Genomic DNA, 18,288 nt, shown 5'->3' with positions numbered 1-18,288 from the left:
TATATATATAAAAGAAGTGTGAGGTGAGAACGATTATTACTATGACAATTAAGAACTATTAACATGAATTACTGAATCTTACTTGAATAGTAAAGATTAATGGACACATTTTTTGTGTGCCACCAAAGGTATTCCCTCACCTTATGGATAAGAAACTAATCCGTATCGGGTGCGTATCGAACCATTGACCTTTTAGTCTTCTTGATAATTTAGCGGAGCCTTACACATTTAATCTTAACCTAAATGTATTAACTTATATGACAGTGTGTTATAACTCTTATGACTTGAGTCGAATGAGCTGTTGAGTGGCTTTATATGTACATGGATATTAGATTGATTCATCTGAATTTGATTCAATGATGCCTGGACATAATTCTTGAACTAAGTTTCTGGGCAGACATTGTTGATTTGGATTATGTTTTTTTTATACCAACAATGCGTTGGTCTAGTGGTGTAAGGTCCCACTAGATCGTCAAGGTCGAGCATTCGATTCCTAAGAGCGACACTGAGGGACTAACCATGAACCCCGAATATGATTAGTTCCTTAGCCAAAAAGGTGAGGGATACTCTTGGTAGTACAAAAAAAATTTGTGGTTTTTTTGTGTGTGGCTTCAACATAATTTGATTGTTGCTGAAGTATGCTTTTAATGCTTTTTAGTATCTACTGATATAACAGTGGGGTAAAATGCAAAATGTAAAGCATTTTATAAGTTATATGCATTACCTATACTGTGATGAGTCACAATCAAGGATTTAAGGGTTAAAAGTGGGAATTTAACAATTTCCTCATTAAATTTGAGAATTTGATTAAAATGCTTTTGGCAGGAAAATTTGAGTATCTTGCAAAGATTGCAAAAATCCTGGCTTTTTCTTCCATGCTTTAGGGCAGTTAATTATTCAGAAGTTTAGTTACATTATGTCGAGTTCCCAGCATCAGCATTTAATTTTCTAAACTATAGTTTTTAGTTTTTACTGTTACTAGCTGCTGTCATGTACTCTGCATTTAACCATCTCATTTGGGTCAGATTTGCTGCTGAGATCTTCCATGACTTACATGAAGAAGTACTTGCTACTATGGAAAGAGGCCACAGTCTCGTGAATCGTGTTCAACAGCTTGAAGCTGAAGTTCCTGTAATTGAGAAAGCTTTTTTGTCGCAAACTCATCATTCGCCGTTTTTTACAAATGGAGGTTAAATTACTTACTAGAGTCCTATTGTTTATGATTTGTGTTTGTAACCTCTAGGTGGTCATGGTTTCTTGGACAAAGTTTAACATGCTTCTTTACTTTGCAGGGATTGATTGGCATCCTAATCTTCACTATGAACAGAATCTTGTTACTCAAGGAGATTTACCTCGATTTATAAGGGATTCGTATGAAGAATGCTGCAGCCCCCCGAGACTGTTCCTTCTAGACAAGTATGGTAACCTAATTCATAAAACAGAAACAAATTGAACACAAAAAATGAATATTACAGTACAGATTGTTGATTCCCCCCTTTTTGGCTCCTAAGGTTTGATGTGGCTGGTGCTGGTGCATGTCTGAAGCGTTATACTGATCCATCATTCTTTAAAGTGGATCCAGTTCCCTCTGAAACAGCAACGGTGGAAGTTCACAGGGAAGAGAGAATTCGTAAAGTTAAGGTACTAAAATACCAAATTTACAACTTAATGACAAAAATTTCCTTGAAAATTGTTTTAATTGAATTTGAATATTTATGTTTTTCATATTTATGATTTCTAGCAGAAGAAAGGAGCGCGGCCAAGGAATCGCGAGACCCCTGAAGCAGTACAAGCACATGCAAAGTGAGATCCAATAATTTATTCTGGTTTTTAAACTGCAAAAAGTTCTTTAAATGGTTGATTGGTGACTCAATCCAATTTCCATTATTGCAGGCTACATCAGTTGTTTCTTGAGGAGCCTATCGGGAATGCTCATAGTGATCCAGCATGTCTTGTGAAGTTGAGGAAAAAAGAATTGAGTGGATCTGCAGTTGATGAAAAAACAGGGAGAAGTTACATGGAGAAAATTTTAGAAACTCCCTCTCCTGATCATAAGATGGTTCGCTTAACTCCAACCACTCCACTGCCTACAAAATTGATATCAAAGGATGCTAGTGAAACCGGGATTAAAATACTTGAAATCAGTTGTATTTCCCCAGTGAAAAGGTCGTTGAGAAATGAAAGCTTATCACTACAATCCAGGCCTCGACCGGGATTGTGGTGCACTACTTCACCAAATGAACAAGAATTTGAACTGGAACCGTACTCGGGAATGGATGAAGCAGAAATTGCATTTGATGAGCAAAAGAAAATGGAATGCAGCTTAGATGGTTACCGTTCTGATGACGTGACTAGTGAGGTTGATTATATGGATGCTTTGGCTACCATAGAGTCAGACTTGGAAGCAGATAACGACGGTATATCTAAGAAATATGAAGAGTATCAACTGCAAGCTCAACTTTCAGATTCTCAATCTTTTGGAAGCTCCTCAACAGCTGATGAAGTTAGATCACCCAAACAAGACATAAATGGAGAACACACTGAAGTGCTGGCTCGGTTCTCAGATTCTAAGTCAACAGGAGCATCCTGCACATCAGACAATGTTAGTTCATTAAGAAGAGATAGTGATGACAAACATGCTCAACTGCATATTCAGTTTCCAGATTTTCAATCTACTGTAAACTCCTTTGCATTGGAGGTTGAAGAAATGATACCCAACCAGCTTCCCCAAACTGTTGAATTGCGAAACACTCATTGTGGCGAGTTTGTCACGTGTGATGATGCACATGTTCAGGGAGAAGAGATTTCTGATTCCAGACAAGTCTTTTCTGGTTCATGTGTGATGGGTTCAGGACATTTATTGTTGCCTTCAGATCTTGGTCCCACCTCACCGCCCATGGTGCCCCTACCTACTGAGACTGAATCAGATGAAACACCATCTGGACATGTTGAGCATTGTTTGAGATTAGAAGCTGAAGAAGACAAGGAGTGTCTTGTTGAGTCCTTAGTATCTGTACCCGATGCTCTCTCCCTAATAAAAGATGGTGCTTGCCCTGTTGTTTCTACAGATGACAGTTCTTTCAACAACATGGATGTTTTTCCATATGCTCACTCTTATGCTCTGTTACAAGTTTCGAATGATTTGAACTCAGCTCACAAAGACGATTGTGGATATCATTCTGAGATTAAAATGTTGCAGGAAGAGTGTCCTAATGAATACTCTTCTGATATTTCGGTTGCTGGAGATGTCAGTTTGCAACGGGAGGGTCCTAGTTGCCTATCTATGGAAGGAGAGTTGAATTCAGGTACTAAGCTGCTGCTTAATGGCGAAGACTTAACATCTGATGATGGTATTTTACTAACCCAACTTAACTCAGACGATTTATGTTCTGTTGTGGAGACTCCACCTGTAAGTAGCTTTACGGAGGATCTATGCCATGATTTGACTCTGAGGAGTTCACTGGATGAACCAGATTCAGCAGAAAATGAATTTTTGAATTCTGATCCACATTCAAATTCAGAAGGTGTACCAACGATGATTCATGGAAAAAGTGGGTCCACCTGCATTGTGGATGGAGTTGATGATGATGGTCACATTGAACATCCTTCTTCTCCTGATTATACGAGTCAGGATAATCATGATGTGGTAAATGACACGTTCACCAAAAATGTTCAGTCAGAAGGTCTGATTGTAACTGCTCTTCCCTCTGTTGATAGTGCTGAAACTGGTACTTCTCCGTCATGGAATCTTTCAAATTTGAACGAACCTTTCCCAGGTTCTTTCCATCAGATGGAAGTGGAATCCAATGAGGTAGACTTGAATGCAGAGAAGAGAGGTAAACTTAAACCATCTTTGGATATCATATGTAGTCCAACGAGTTATCTTACGGAGTTGGAGGAATCTCTTTCTACTATTGCAGATTCTCGTGAGAAAGAGATGGATGTTGATGAGACAGTTGCTAGAGAATCTCTGACAGAATTAGTTGGACAGAAGCTAGTGGATCAATCAGAAATTTCTTCTGCTGATGTACAGCCGAACTCCAACACATCAGTATCTTGCGATACTTCTGATTCTGAAATATGTAGCAATATTCAAGAGTCACAATCTATATTTTCTTTTCAGAATGATCTACAAAACTGCAACGATAATTTGTCATCACCTTCCTATTACCAGCTGGAGCCTGAAACCCATTTAGAGCTGTTCTCACAATCACACCTTGGTCAACAAAATGCAGGATTTCTGCTTGGCGATGAAGTAAATTATACATTGGAGAAGTTTCAACCTCAACAGATGCAAATATCAAATCAGTTGGAGCAAGAAAGACTCTCTCATACCGCCTCTGAATTTGCTCCTACAATTCATCCTGATGAACCTTCATCATGTGATTCCTCATCAAAGTCACCTGGGTTGGAGAGTAACCCAACAAAACTTGTCATGGATCCATTGAAACCTCTTATTCCTGAACTCTTTCCCAAGGCAGCTAAAATTAATTTTCAGGAGGCGCCGCCTATGCCCCCTCTACCACCAATGCAATGGAGAATGCGCAAGGCTCAACATGCTTCCCCGGTTTCTCAGAGAGAAGAAATAGAAGTAAATCAAGCCATGTTTCCACCAATGAAGACAGTTAAACCAGATGATAAGTCTCAATTTGGTTCATCAACATCCAAGAGAGAGACCTTGCAGTATCAGAATCCTTCGTCGCCTGTCATGAATGTAGAAAGTAATAAGCACCAACATTCTCCCAGATTTTCAATGGGTATTTCAGAGCATCCTGTTGCTATTCCTTTGCAATTCCCGACCACAGTAAATGAAGCAAATGGTCAATCTAATTATCTAGTTCTGGAGAGAAGCCAAATCCAGAATCATTTCTTATCATTACCTGTGATATCTACTGGCTGGCCTGCACATGGATATATTCTTTCTTCAGAGAGAGAAATGGTACAGAATTCAAATCCATTCCCACCAATACCGCCTTCCGATCGTGCTATTTCTGGAGATGATCCTGTCTCTGTGCAAGAAAAACCGACTCAATTTCCAAGTCAACCAATGGAAGAAACTAGTTTGGAAGTTAAAAAGGATAGACTTGGAGAACATGCTGAATGCACTGTTCTTGGTGTGGACCCCATCTCTCCACAAGAAAAACTGGTTCAATCTCCAAGTCAATCAACGGAGGAGACTAGTTTAGAAGTTATAAAGGCTACGCCTGGAGAATTGCATTTGGTGCTACCAGCTGAATGTGCTGCTTGTGGAGATTGTCCCATATCTCCAAACCAACCACCGACTCAGTCTCCAAGTCAGATGATGGAAGTGACTAGCACACTTGAGCCATCTTCGATTAATTTGGAAGGGGAACGAGAAGATCCGAAGACCTCACCTGTGTCACCACCAAGTATTGAAATTGCACAGACCAATCATAGCCTGCCACCTTCTGCGGGGCAAATGGCATTGTCATTGGAGACACCTGCTGAAACACCAGAGTTTGATAGTGAAATGGCAAATGGAAAGCCAAAGAATAAGCTTCCTCCTCCCCAAAGTCCCTTAATTGAGGCTTTTGACAAAAGCAGGGTAATGATGGTTTTCTTTTGCTACTAGAATGTACTCTTTATATGATCTTAATTCTTGCATAACTCACTGTCTTTGAGCTCCTGCAGTTAAGGAAGGTTACTGATCGGGTTAGGCCTCAGTTAGCACCAAAGGAAGATGAAAGAGATTCACTGTTACAACAGATAAGGACAAAGGTATGAGCTAGGAACTTCTTTATTCTGTTCAGACCCTTTCGAATTAAATAATTTTTATATTGAAAATGTTTCTTTTCTGCCAGTCTTTCAACTTGAAGCCTGCTGTGGCGACACCTACACGACCAAGCATTCAGGGTCCCAGAACAAACTTGAGGGTTGCTGCAATGTTGGAGAAAGCAAATGCAATTCGACAGGTCTATTGCTCTTTCTCTTTTAAGTTGTTGCAGATTAAATTGTACTTTTGGTCCCTATATTTGACGCTTGTTTTTAACTTAGTCCCTATATGTGTAAGATCTTTGATTCTCTCCCCATATTTACCAATTATTTTCATTTTGGTCCTTGTCGTTTATTGGTATTATAGCACCGTTTGTTGAAGTTATATAGTATAGGGACCAAATTGAAAATTGTCTTCCTGTATAAGGACCAAAGTTGAAATGGTTACCCGTAACGACCAAAAAAGTATATGTTGGGTCCACATGACAACCAGCAACAATTTTCAATTTGATCCATATAAGACTGAGTATAAAAATTTACATTAAGGACCAAGTTGAAAATGAGTGGCACCTATAGGTACCAAAAGTATACTTAACCTACATTGTAACAGGGTGAACTAATATTTACTGCTGAAATATAGGCATTGGCTGGAAGTGATGAAGATGATGATGCAGATAGTTGGAGTGATTGTTGAGTTCACTGTTCCATTGTATCAGATGTAAAAAAAGTCATTTTCTTCTGTAATGACTATGATATCTACATGATATACATGAATCCTATATTCATATATGAGTCCTATGGTATTTGGAACAATCATGCACAGTTTAGCAATCAATCCAGATCCATTTTCAGACTCAGGCTCAAGCATGCAAGAGCTATAATCCAGATCAACAATTCTTTTTTTTTGGGTATGGTTATCAGAATTCTTTTCATGTATAGATATCTCCAATTTTGTAATTCTGTAACTAGTGCTTTTCTCATACTAATCTTGCCTCATGTATCATATAGCTCTCTGTTTGTGTCTAATACAAACAATATATAAATAATATACCAGTAATAATGATACATTTTGATACATCTAATTTTAGATATATAATATGATGATACATTTAATTTTAAATAGATAATATGATGCAAGTTGAAAATATAAATTATCATAAGAAATAGTGTAATGCAATTGAAATATTTGAAAATTATGGCAACCTAATTTCCTTTTGGTCTATTTTCTTTTTTGTCCTAAGGAGAATATAAAAAAAAATTATAAGGAGTAAACAAAAATTAAAATAAATTGGTAATAACTTTCTCTGTTTTAATATTTTCTTTGATGTTTTAGTTTTTTTTATCTTTTTCCATATCTTTTATGTTTTATAATGTTAACATAAATTAAATTATATGTACTTCTCAAATTTACCATTATTTATTTAAGCACGTTTCTCACATAATTTAATAGTCATCTTTAACTCCTCTTCCAAATTTGTTTCCACTTAACGTAGCACTCTCTTCTAGTAATTATTCTCTTAATATTATTTTTTTCAATTTTTCTTCAATTATTAGAATTGTGATGAAATTATGTTGAGAATATGAAAATTTAATAGGGATATATGCAACTAATTTTACAAGAAAGAATATATGCAACTAATTTTACAAGAAAAATCGAGGAACATATCTATTATCCCACAGTTTGTGTCATTCAATGTATAATTATTTATAATTGGTCGAAGAAAATGTATTTAATTGATGACATATAGAATGAAACAATTATGGATAGAAAATTACTCCTCTAAGAAAGATAGCCCAATTTTGCAAGAAATATACTAAAGATAAAAATATTGAAAAATTGTTATCTAGGAAAAAAGAAATTTAAATTGTTAATTGCTTTTATTAAAATTTGGTAATAGAGATACCAAAGACAACGTGATGGAAACAGTGATAGTTGCTTTTCCAACTCTTCTTTTCTCTCTCTTCAAACTTCAAAACCCTTTTCCTTAATTCTCCATCAAATTCAAAATCAATCCATGAATCACCCAATACCAGAATAAAGGTAACAACTTTACCAACCCCAACTTCAAATTTTGCTCTCTATGTTAGTATTTTTGTTCAATCTCAAACATACCAATTATTTTGTTTTTCCTAGGTTTAAATGTTCTTGTTGATCCTTCAATTTTATAGGGAAGTTCAATTAGGTCCCTTTATCAAATTAATTTTTAAAAAAGCTGAAATTTTTAAAATTATTTCATGTGTTTATTTGGGTTGGAAATTTAGGATTTTTCACTTTTTTTCTTCTTAGCTACATCATAATACTGAATCTGAGTTACATAATTAGTCTCTTATCCGTTTTCATGCAACATAGCTATAGTGATTTATTTGTATTTTCCCAATAGTTCAGGATTAACACAGTAATTAAATTATTCTCTGAAATTCACTATTGTTTTCATGTCTTAGTATAACAATCTAGAACAAAAGGTGGAAAACCCATTTTTTTAAAGTTGAAGCTGAAGTGTGGTTTCGACTTCGGAGGGATATATGGAGAGTAGTAGTAGCAGCAGCAAGGGGAAAGAGAGGAACGGGCGCGTTCCGCTGTCAGGGGTGGTAGCAGATTGCCGGAAGCGGTGGTTCAGGGACACTCTCAAGGAGGCTAAAGGAGGAGACATAAACATGCAGGTGTTGGTGGCTCAGATGTACTACAGTGGCTATGGGATTCCTAGAGATGCACAGCAGGTAGAGGTTGTTTTGTTTTGTAACTTTCGTTGCATTTTGGTGCTTTGATTCAGTCTTGATCAATGAACTTTCACTGGATCGTGGTTTGTTAACTATTTCGTTGGTCGATGAACTTCTGGGAAATGCAAAATAGAAAAATGAAAAAGAAGAATAACTTTATGAGTTATGACTATAGAAAAATGAAGGGAAAAAAATCCTTTCGTTGATCCTCACTTATGTGTATATACATGTCTACATTTGAAATGTACATATCTATATGTATTTAATTGCATATTACATGCATGTGTATATATGTCTAGAATAGCTATAGAAAAGGTTCAATCATGGGTCGATAAGTGTGTTGAGATTAACTTATTTTGTGTTCAAAACAACTTATTGCTTAAAAGCTCACCGAGAGAGCTGTCGAGGAAGAAAGAGTGATTGTTCTCTCGAATATAATTGAAATCAAACATGCTATTAATGACTTGAAGATTACTTTTAGCTTATAGTTCCAAGGTCATATTTTTCTATCATGATAGAACTCATTGATTTGGTGTTCTCAATGCTGTTGTTTTAGGTGTCATTTTTAACTTCCACAAAAGCTAGTGTAAGCTTATTTCCATAAGCTACTCCTGGAGCTTATGGAAATAGACTAAAAAAATCTTATTGGGAAGATAAGCTACTTATATAGGCTCTCTCAAATGTCCTCATAAGTGTTTATATTGATAAGATAAGCTCAAATATGTTTCAAATAAGCTCTTCCAAACGCCACCTGAATGTATAATACGGATAAGTAATTGTAGGAAAGTATATCAATGGTTTCTATCATGAAATGCATATATTCTATTGGCCTTTTCTTGAATAAAAAGAGCAATGGTGTACAATGACGTATGAACAATGTGTGGTGTCTGTGGATGTACTTGTCTGTCATTTTCTTTCGATTTCCAAGGCTGATGTTATTGTTTGGAATGAAGGGAAGATTTTGGCTGACTAAAGCATCAAGGGTTCGGTCTTCAGTTTGGAAAGTTGGTGAGAAGTGCCCAGGTATTGTTTCCAAGCAGCATATCATCATCTTTCTATTTCGTTGAAATTCTGTGTTTGGGATAACTGTGAAAATAAGTTATAAGATTATTTCAATAATTGATGAATTACAAGCTGAATCTGCTTAGGTGTGGTTTGTTTGCTGAAAAGTGATTTTACAATATTTATTGATTGGATTGTGTAAAAAGAATAGCTTTTAAATAGTAAATCACGAAAAAGGTATAACCTCACTTGTATAAATTAATAATAATTGTTTGGTAGTTGATTTGGGAAGGGTGAAGTTGGAAAACATGTTTGATTTCAAAATAATCTAATATCCCTTTTAAAAGCTTCAAACTTCCAGCTTCTCTAAATTCTTTCCCCCGATAAAACGTCGTTTTTAAACATCTTTCCAGCTTTATATATTTTACCAAACACACTTAGTGTGACCATTTTTTGGTTTGGTGCATATTTGTTAGGTTATAATGCAAGTGATTCTGATTCTGATGAATTGGAGGAGGATTCTTAAGCAGACTAAATTCGGTTTCATGCCTAAGCTAAAATTCTGAAAGGTGAGTTTATGCCAACCTCTGAATGCTGACTTAATGATTCTGTCACATTTATTACCTAATGGAAAAAAGTAATAAATTGAGGGTTGAACTTTTGGAGAAGTATTGTTTATTCTTCCTACTTTGATCCTCATCACATGTTTTGTATATCAACATTCTAAGAATTATATTTTATTTCCGAAATGGCGATGCTATACTCTATTTTCTTGTTGGTTGTATTGTACCATACTTTGAGATTGGTGAGTTTTATCTTTTATGTTGTGATTCCAATTCCATATTATCTTTGAAGCACCATGTGGTTGATGGGTTTTATTTTTTGAGATACAGAAATGTGTTAGACTCATGTATTTTGTCTATATTCTACTATCATAATCCTACCATTAGTCCTTGGAGTTGAAAGATTAACATGGAGTAATATTGCATCTTTGTCTTTTTCTGGGTATCAAGGGTACCCCTCACCCTATGCGTAAGAAACTAATCCCTTTCAGAATTCGTGATTGTTCCTCCCAACAAGTGCCGTTAACAGGAATCGAAATCTTAACCTTTTTGGTCTACCTGAGGATCTAGTGGGGCCTTATACTACTAGACGTCTAGACAAACACCTTCTTGGTTGCATCTTTGTCTATGTAAATGAAAAGATACCAAGTGTAATAGCTTATCAATGAAAATATAAACTGCTACACATGTTATATTTTTCATCAATAAATGTTGAGGTACCCTTAGTCTTTGCATTTTTGTCCTTCACATTCATAACAAACTATCATTGATTATAACATTCTAAGCCCTTTCATGTAGATTAATCTTTTGTCCTCTTTTGTTTTTGTAGGTATCATGATTCTTCAAAGCCAGCATGGATGTTCCTTTCACATATAATTCTATATATGGTTTCTGATCTCTGTATGATTTGCTACACTATTTTGTTAAACAAAGGAAGAAAAAATTCACCTTTTTGATACCCCTTATTTTTAAGACCAATTTCATGATCTATTATTCATTCTTATTTCTAAAACAACACTCAATAGTTATAAAATAATGGAAAATTTTAGTTATGACATGTTCCTCTGCAACATTAAATAACTTGGTCAACCACTAATGGAATACTGAGTGAAAATGATCATGAAATAACTTGTTTCTGTTCAAACTTCATAGTAGAAAAGGATAACTCGGTACACGAAACTTGTATCTAGTAGGATTTAAAAAAGGGTCGATGTGACTAAGACCTTGGTTACTGCTTGTCCCTTGCGTTTGACAATAATTCTATCAAGGATAAGCCCAAGCACTTTGTCAATAGGTCCTTCACTTACACCCAAATGAATAAATGAATAATTGTAGAAGTAACAACTTGTCTTACATGTTGCTTTAGCTGAGATACATGGACGACATTGTGTATCTTAGCATGTTCTGGAAGTTGCACCTTGTAAGCTACTACTCCAACCTTGCTGAGAATCGGAAAGGGACCAAAATATTTTAGAGCAAGCTTCTCATTCAACTTGACTGCAACTGAAACTTGCTTGTAAGAGTGCAATTTGATATAAACCAAGTCTACTTTATTAAACTGCTATGTATATCATATTCCAAGAAATCAATATCGAAAAAGGAGATATTTATTTTTTGAAATTGAGTAATACCTAATAAAACAAAACAGTCTCATTACTTAAGGGTAAGGAATTAATATTATTTAGGAGGCATATAAACCTCTTTAAATCAATGTCAATCAAATCTTATTATCTATAGTATCTTATATTATAGGACTAACTTCTCATTAGTATGAAATTTTTAGATAAATGCAACCAAATGATCATAAAGTTGGATATATGATGAAATAAAGAGTAATGGACATCACAATAATCTATTCTATAAAAAACTATTTCTTAGCTTATAAGTTATTACATTACTTCATTTGTTAAAAATAAACTTTTTAGCAAACTTTGCTAAATAAACTTATTTCAATAGCTTACTTATAAGTTTGTATTTTATACGTTAAATGACATAATTTATAACTTGTAAGCTAAAGACACGATTTTTAACACACATCAATTAACTAATAAACTATTTTTTTTAGCAATTATCCAACTCAACCAACTTCAAACTTTCAAGTCCAACCATATAAAATTTCAATTAGCTTATAAGTTTCCAATAATTTATCATCGAATTATTTTTATTTTATCTCACACTATTTGATCCGAAAAATGAAACTAAGTAGAAGCTAATCAAGGAGAAAAATAAAGTAAAAAAGGCACTCAATGGAATAAACTTCTTTTCATAGCATTTTAAAAAATCCAAGTAATAATATAACATAATATTATTAGAAAAATATATATACACTAACAATATATAAGTTTATACATTGTCACTATATTATCTACTATTCATTCTCAATTATGATTAACTCTTAAAAAAATAATCTAAATAAAGGGTGAATAATCCCCCTAAAAACCGTATGTGTGGGTCTCCCCTCATGCAGCTCACACCATTCGAGGTGGCCCAACCCAACATTCATTCGCAAATCCTATAGTGAAACTGAGACTACTCGACATCAGAAGCTAATTCAACGGTATCTGATAAGTTCTACCTACACCTGTTTTCTATCTTTTGTTATTTTCTTCTATTTTATTTTTGCCCCCCTTTATTTTTCGGATGCCTCAACTTGTTGTGCAATAATATTGATAGCTTCCACTCGTGTTCTAGCTCGTCTGAGCCATGGAAAAGATGCTGAAAATCGTGAATATTTTTGGCATTAGGATAGCCATTTCGTCGACTGACTGTATATAAATCTTTACATTGTGAGTGCATAAATATTATATTCAAATATTTATTGCATTAACTTTCTTCATTTGATTGATTTTCCAAAATCCAAACATAGCAACATATATTCTTAACAGGGAACAGGCTATTCCGGTCACCACTCCACCACTTTCCCTTTTATCTCTCTCATCTCTGCATTTCTCAAATTTCATTCATAACAATGTATTCCCGTTTTGCCCCTACCATCCCTCTCTATATTACATTCCCTGCCACTGCTCTAAAACCCTTAATTGGTGCTAACCATAACTTATCTCGATTCTGTTCTCGTTAGAAAAAAAAAAAATCACCATTTTTTTATTTTCATTTTTTCTCCACTATTTTATTTAAACTGAAAATAGAAGAAAAAGAAAAAGGTGCAGAATCTGTATAATGGAACCTGCCACAGGGAAGCATAGCTCTCTCAGAAATGTTCTGATACGGTTACTTCTCCTCGCTGTTTTCATCTTCGGTGTTCGTTTCGCTTACGTCATCACCGTTGCCGGAACTTCTTGCGCCGTCGCTGACTTCTGCTTCTTCTCGCTGCCGGAAACTCTTAATCTCGTTATCTCCGGAGTTGTCACCGGTACCGGGCCTGTTGTCGTTGAAAGGTCGGTTTCCGGTGGTTACGTGTTGCCGGAGAATCAAACCAGAAAGAAGTGGATTAACGGCGTTCGTTTCTACTCGTCGGTGTTTCGGGAGCTAGTTTCCGACGGTTATCTCTCAACGGCGTCGAAATCGCTTTGCGTGGAAACGCCGACCGGTCACGCTGTGTTGGCGTTGAAGGAGATCGGTGTTGTTGATGCTGTAGGAATCTCGAAGAAAGCGTTGAAGGCTCTGGTGAAGCCCGGGGAAGGACACTGGATTCCATTCGCCGGAGAAACCTTTGATTTCGTGTTTTCCGTGGAAAGCATGCTGGTGGAGTTGGTGAGGCCATTGGAATTTGCATCGGAGATTGCTCGGACGCTGAAACCCGAAGGGTTCGCGGTGTTCCATTTAACAAACCCTAGAGATACGTATAGCTTCAATTCATTCCTTAATTTGTTCAATTATTGTTTCAAATTAGTGAAATCGATTGATATAGATGGATTTGATTATTCAATACCGAATATACGAGAAATTGTTTTGAAAAAGGAGTGTGGTAGTGTTAATGATCAATTTCATAGTGTTGTGAATTTTGAGAAACTTGATAGTGATTACAGTAATGGTTATAGTGATGGTGATTACAGTGAAAAGTGTTCTATACCGGGGTATAAGAAAGATTTGGTTAGGAACGCCGAGCCGCTGATTTTAGAGGAACCGTTGAAGCCATGGCTTACTTTGAAAAGGAATGTTAAGAATATTAAGTACCTTCCTTCAATGGTTGATATAAACTTTAAGAATAGGTATTTCTATGTTGATGTTGGAGCTAGAAGTTATGGTTCTAGTATTGGATCTTGGTTTAGGAAACAATACCCTAAGCAGAACAAGACCTTTCATGTGTATGCAATTGAAGCTGATAAAACTTTTCATCAAGAGTATGGGTTGAAGAAAGGGGTGACTTTGGTTCCTTATGCTGCGTGGGTGAAGAACGAGACATTGGCATTCGAGATTCATCGTGATCCTGGGGAGCACGTTGTGGTTAAAGGTAGAGGGATGGGGAGGATTCAACCTTTGCAGTCCTCTGCCGGGGTTTTTGATGGTGAGGTTGAGAAGATACAAGGGTTTGATTTTGCTGACTGGTTGAAGAGCATGGTTTCGAAAAATGATTTTGTTGTGATGAAAATGGATGTAGAAGGTACCGAGTTTGATTTGATTCCGAGATTGTTCGAAACTGGGGCGATATGTTTGGTAGACGAGATTTTCCTTGAATGCCATTATAATAGGTGGCAGAGGTGCTGTCCTGGGAAGAGGAGTACAAAGTATGAAAAAACATATCAGCAATGCTTGGAGCTTTTCAATTCTCTTAGACAAAGTGGAGTTCTTGTTCATCAATGGTTTTGATTGGAAAGTAATCCCATACTTTTGCTGTGATATCCTTAATTTGCACGTTTAACCTTCAACATGTGTTTTCTTCATAGTTTTTTGGAACTTTTTACCCCAGAAAATAGAGAAGATTGTTGTTGTGTTTCAAATTTCTTTCCATGTAATAGCTGCAACTGAAAATGAAATCATTACTTTAAACTAATGATATAGAAATGTATAACTGCATACTGTAATCTCTTATTTTATCTCTGAAAGAATTTGATTGTTTTTTTCACTTCTCAGTGCTAATTAGTTCGTTTGAATCTACAAAAATTAAATTGATTTTAATCTACAGTTCTTTTGTTTGATGAACTTTTTGACATTTGAGACTTGAGAGTGACAGTTTTCTTGATGTACTAGTCTTGTGGATAGGATAGTAGCTTTCATTGCTATAAATGGATAATAGTGTTAAATTATGAGACTTCAAGTCATTGTCCTAGTTCCTAAATGCCTATTGCAGTTTGGGGAGAATTCAATCTGAAAATATTAAAGTGATCCTTTGTACTATCTAGAACCAAATATGATCAACTGTAGATTGTTCCTTTCAAAGGAATACGGATCCTCTGTCCCCAAATCAGTTTGTCTATGTCCCGAACCAATCAGCTTCATCCAAGTAATATAAGAATGTTAATTTGTGTTTTTATAATTTTTCTTTTTAATTCAGTGACACTTTCTCATTGAACCGTGACTGGAAAGTGAGACAGATGATCTCTGTCCCTATTCAAGAGTTACATCCTTTGTTATCTTGGGTGGTTCCTCACTGTCAATGTAATATGTACTCTTAATTTCTGGATTATTTTATTTGTTGGTAATTTTGAACGGGGCTTCCTAATTGGCTTGGAACACAAAGTGATATATCAATGGAGACATGTGATTCTCATACCTCACAATAGCTTCTTCTCTTGTGAAGGTACATCTACAATCTTAAGACTTATGAGATAGGAGTCTAGTGCAATTATATTAGAGGTGAGATTGGTGGCTTTCATCACTCATATCTATGCCAATTCTATGGGTCTCTCTTTTGATTGGTTAGAAAAAATAAGAGTTAATAGATATTTAAAAAAAGTAGTCCAATACATAAGGCTCTCACTTAGTTGGGTTAGGAGAGTAGATATACTTAATATTACCCTCCTAAGCGGTGTCGCTACTTTCAAGATTTGAACTCATGACCTCATGGCTAAGCAATAACCTCACCTTTTAAAGTGATTGTTATTATTAGTGAGTTAAGGGAAATCAAAACAGGAGTTGTGATTAATTAACCCCACCATTGATGCTGTACTAATGCTGTTTAAGTGAAAGATCTATTCCGTAATTGTTGTTTAAACTTTAAAGGCTATTTTCATTTATAGGAATCTAATAAGCATGGACATGATTTCCATGGAACCCCACATACACATTAATTAACGTTGCATCACAAATTATTGTACATATCACATGCTATACTTTAATATTGCATCACAACAAAATTAATTATTCACTTATTTTGTGCAATGTCACGTCACCTTTTGTTCTTAATGAAAGAAGAATTATGTACATTAATTCTTATAGCAGTCATTATCAGTAACTAACATTCCACAACTCTGCAACTGCAAGAGTGCAACTGAAGTGAAATCAGTGTTATTCTCATTCTCTATATACGACGTGAGAACCATACACTATTAAGAAATGTGAACAATTGATACAGATTATTGGATTTTATTTGAACAGTTAATATTAAAAGATATATGCACATAATTATCATGTTGTCAATAACTAACTTTTAATCTCAATTATTCATGATTGGTCATAAGACTCAAATTTATTATTCTCACGATTTTTATACGAGAATTTTTCTCATTTGAGTCATCCTCTATTATATATATATTGGAGTAAATATTTTTACGCCCTTCCTATCTAAAGCTTTAATTTCATGTGGTGAAGAATAAGGTTTAATTTCACATTGGGGTGAGGTGGTGCTATAATGATTATTTTTTATAAAGAAAGGGAAATTATATAGCTACTAATTGTTAACCCGAATGCTTACTTTTTCTACTACTCAACCAACTGAACTGACTTGGGAACTTTTTAAATGTTAGAAGGATTTTAGTGTGAGAATACATCTAATTAATCATTTTTTATACTACTTTATGTATCATCACATCTAATTATAATTATTACATATTTTTCTGGCTAATTATATTTCTTAACACATAGAATGACACAAAGGAGCGAGATACCCTTTAGTGTGATGTAACTTTAGAGATCTCTATCCAAAAAGATACTAATTTTGTAAGTTGATATTTTCCTTCATCCTTGTGGGTGTGATGATTAGGTTCGAATAGCTTTTGACTATAGCCTTGGTAAGTTCAAAGTTGCAAAGACTCTTGGTAGTTGAAGAAAGACTAAATGCACCAAAAAAGGATCCCTATATGTCACTTTCTCTTGTTAATTAATCATTAGTAAAAGTGAAAAGTGGCGACCGAAATTCCAAATTATGAGTTGCAATTTAGCTAGATATTGATAACAATCAACATTCCTAAAAAATAACAAACAAGGTTATGGTGTTGGCAAATAAAAAAGGACCTATAAAAGAGGTAAACAACATATATTGATATCTTATCCTAATTGTTTGTCCCTGCTAGGAGGGATAACATTACAAAAGCAACTTTGGACTGAATTAGGTTGAAGTCAATCTTAGGCTAATTGGTGTAAGTTGAACTGGTTTGAGAACTTAAATAGAGTGATGAACCAGGTTGTGAACCGATCTTGAACCGCCTTAGATGTGTACTTGAAAAAGACTCCGACACTCAAGTTACTATTTATAGAGGATAAGAGATAGCCATAGAAAGTAGGGAGATGATGGGATAAAGATTATATTGTCTGTAGTGAAGAGAAAGTGCACTTCTCATGTATTGGTCTCCTATATTTATATTGATTTGTAATGGACTTACATAGAGTGATGAACCAGGTTGTGAACCGATCTTGAACCGCCTTAGATGTGTACTTGAAAAAGACTCCGACACTCAAGTTACTATTTATAGAGGATAAGAGATAGCCATAGAAAGTAGGGAGATGATGGGATAAAGATTATATTGTCTGTAGTGAAGAGAAAGTGCACTTCTCATGTATTGGTCTCCTATATTTATATTGATTTGTAATGGACTTACTTTGTGTTGAAGGAATGTCTAATAACGCCATAGATGATGTTATGCTTATATTTATCAATCAATTACCTGGTAGGCCTATGTCTGGATCTATGACAGCTGTACATGATCTCTAGAGGAGTCTTCTTTCATAAGTTACCTTGTTGACTGGATCCTTAAACCTTATTGGCTGGAGAGGGGCGATTTAGATCTTGAATCAATCATATCTTCTTGTAGCAACCCATTGACTCGTTAGGCTGCATGTGGTCGGTTCAATACGCTTTTGGACCTATGAGTAGCAATAGTTGTCCATCTCATGATAAGGTTGTAATTAGGCATGCAATCAGATTTATGAGTTATTG

The 18,288-nt window shown here is 35.2% G+C and overlaps 3 protein-coding genes across 10 annotated transcripts in view; all 3 read left to right on the top strand.

Moving 5' to 3' along the window:
- Positions 1-17,009, top strand: part of LOC109325568 (protein SCAR2-like) — an 18,269-nt gene extending 1,260 nt beyond the window's left edge. The window contains exons 2-12 of one of the 4 annotated variants that reach the window (XM_019557997.1): positions 1,026-1,189; positions 1,293-1,416; positions 1,512-1,641; positions 1,742-1,803; positions 1,894-5,566; positions 5,653-5,739; positions 5,823-5,933; positions 6,374-6,434; positions 6,673-6,676; positions 13,940-13,946; positions 16,998-17,009. In XM_019557997.1, the coding sequence (XP_019413542.1) occupies positions 1,026-1,189; positions 1,293-1,416; positions 1,512-1,641; positions 1,742-1,803; positions 1,894-5,566; positions 5,653-5,739; positions 5,823-5,933; positions 6,374-6,427 (4,405 nt within the window). In that variant the 3' untranslated portion in view covers positions 6,428-6,434; positions 6,673-6,676; positions 13,940-13,946; positions 16,998-17,009. Of the gene's footprint in view, positions 1-1,025; positions 1,190-1,292; positions 1,417-1,511; positions 1,642-1,741; positions 1,804-1,893; positions 5,567-5,652; positions 5,740-5,822; positions 5,934-6,373; positions 6,730-13,939; positions 13,947-16,997 lie in introns of those variants that run through there. The other 3 variants (XM_019558000.1, XM_019557999.1, XM_019557996.1) reach the window with 3 other exon arrangements.
- LOC109325570 lies at positions 7,648-10,968 on the top strand. Of its 5 annotated transcripts, none has more exons than XR_002105152.1 (5): positions 7,648-7,774; positions 8,247-8,451; positions 9,405-9,474; positions 9,930-10,032; positions 10,845-10,968. XR_002105152.1 is itself a non-coding variant. In XM_019558002.1 (5 exons), exons 2-4 carry the CDS (start codon positions 8,257-8,259, stop codon positions 9,977-9,979), a joined length of 315 nt encoding a protein of 104 aa, XP_019413547.1. In that variant the 5' UTR covers positions 7,648-7,774; positions 8,168-8,256; the 3' UTR covers positions 9,980-10,022; positions 10,846-10,968. The 5 variants fall into 5 exon arrangements, 1 of the variants encoding a protein (XP_019413547.1); XR_002105151.1 differs by having other exon boundaries at positions 8,176-8,451; XR_002105149.1 differs by having other exon boundaries at positions 8,168-8,451.
- Positions 12,940-14,963, top strand: LOC109325569. Its single transcript, XM_019558001.1, has one exon. The coding sequence runs from the start codon at positions 13,194-13,196 to the stop codon at positions 14,781-14,783; it is 1,590 nt and encodes a 529-aa protein (XP_019413546.1). The 5' UTR covers positions 12,940-13,193; the 3' UTR covers positions 14,784-14,963.

Source organism: Lupinus angustifolius, chromosome LG13 (genome assembly GCF_001865875.1).
Source record: "Lupinus angustifolius cultivar Tanjil chromosome LG13, LupAngTanjil_v1.0, whole genome shotgun sequence".
NCBI classification, from domain to species: domain Eukaryota; kingdom Viridiplantae; phylum Streptophyta; class Magnoliopsida; order Fabales; family Fabaceae; genus Lupinus; species Lupinus angustifolius.
The sequence above is the reverse complement of the archived record's forward strand: the minus strand, read 5'-3'. Positions and strand labels throughout refer to the sequence as shown.

Excerpts from the sequence above, each read along its gene's own strand:
- LOC109325570 (XM_019558002.1), top strand. The coding sequence starts at position 8,257 with ATGGAGAGTAGTAGTAGCAGCAGCAAGGGGAAAGAGAGGAACGGGCGC. Across the intron at positions 8,452-9,404 it reads TTCCTAGAGATGCACAGCAG|GGAAGATTTTGGCTGACTAA; the intron begins GTAGAGGTTGTT and ends TTTGGAATGAAG. Across the intron at positions 9,475-9,929 it reads AGTTGGTGAGAAGTGCCCAG|GTTATAATGCAAGTGATTCT; the intron begins GTATTGTTTCCA and ends CATATTTGTTAG.
- LOC109325569 (XM_019558001.1), top strand. The coding sequence starts at position 13,194 with ATGGAACCTGCCACAGGGAAGCATAGCTCTCTCAGAAATGTTCTGATA.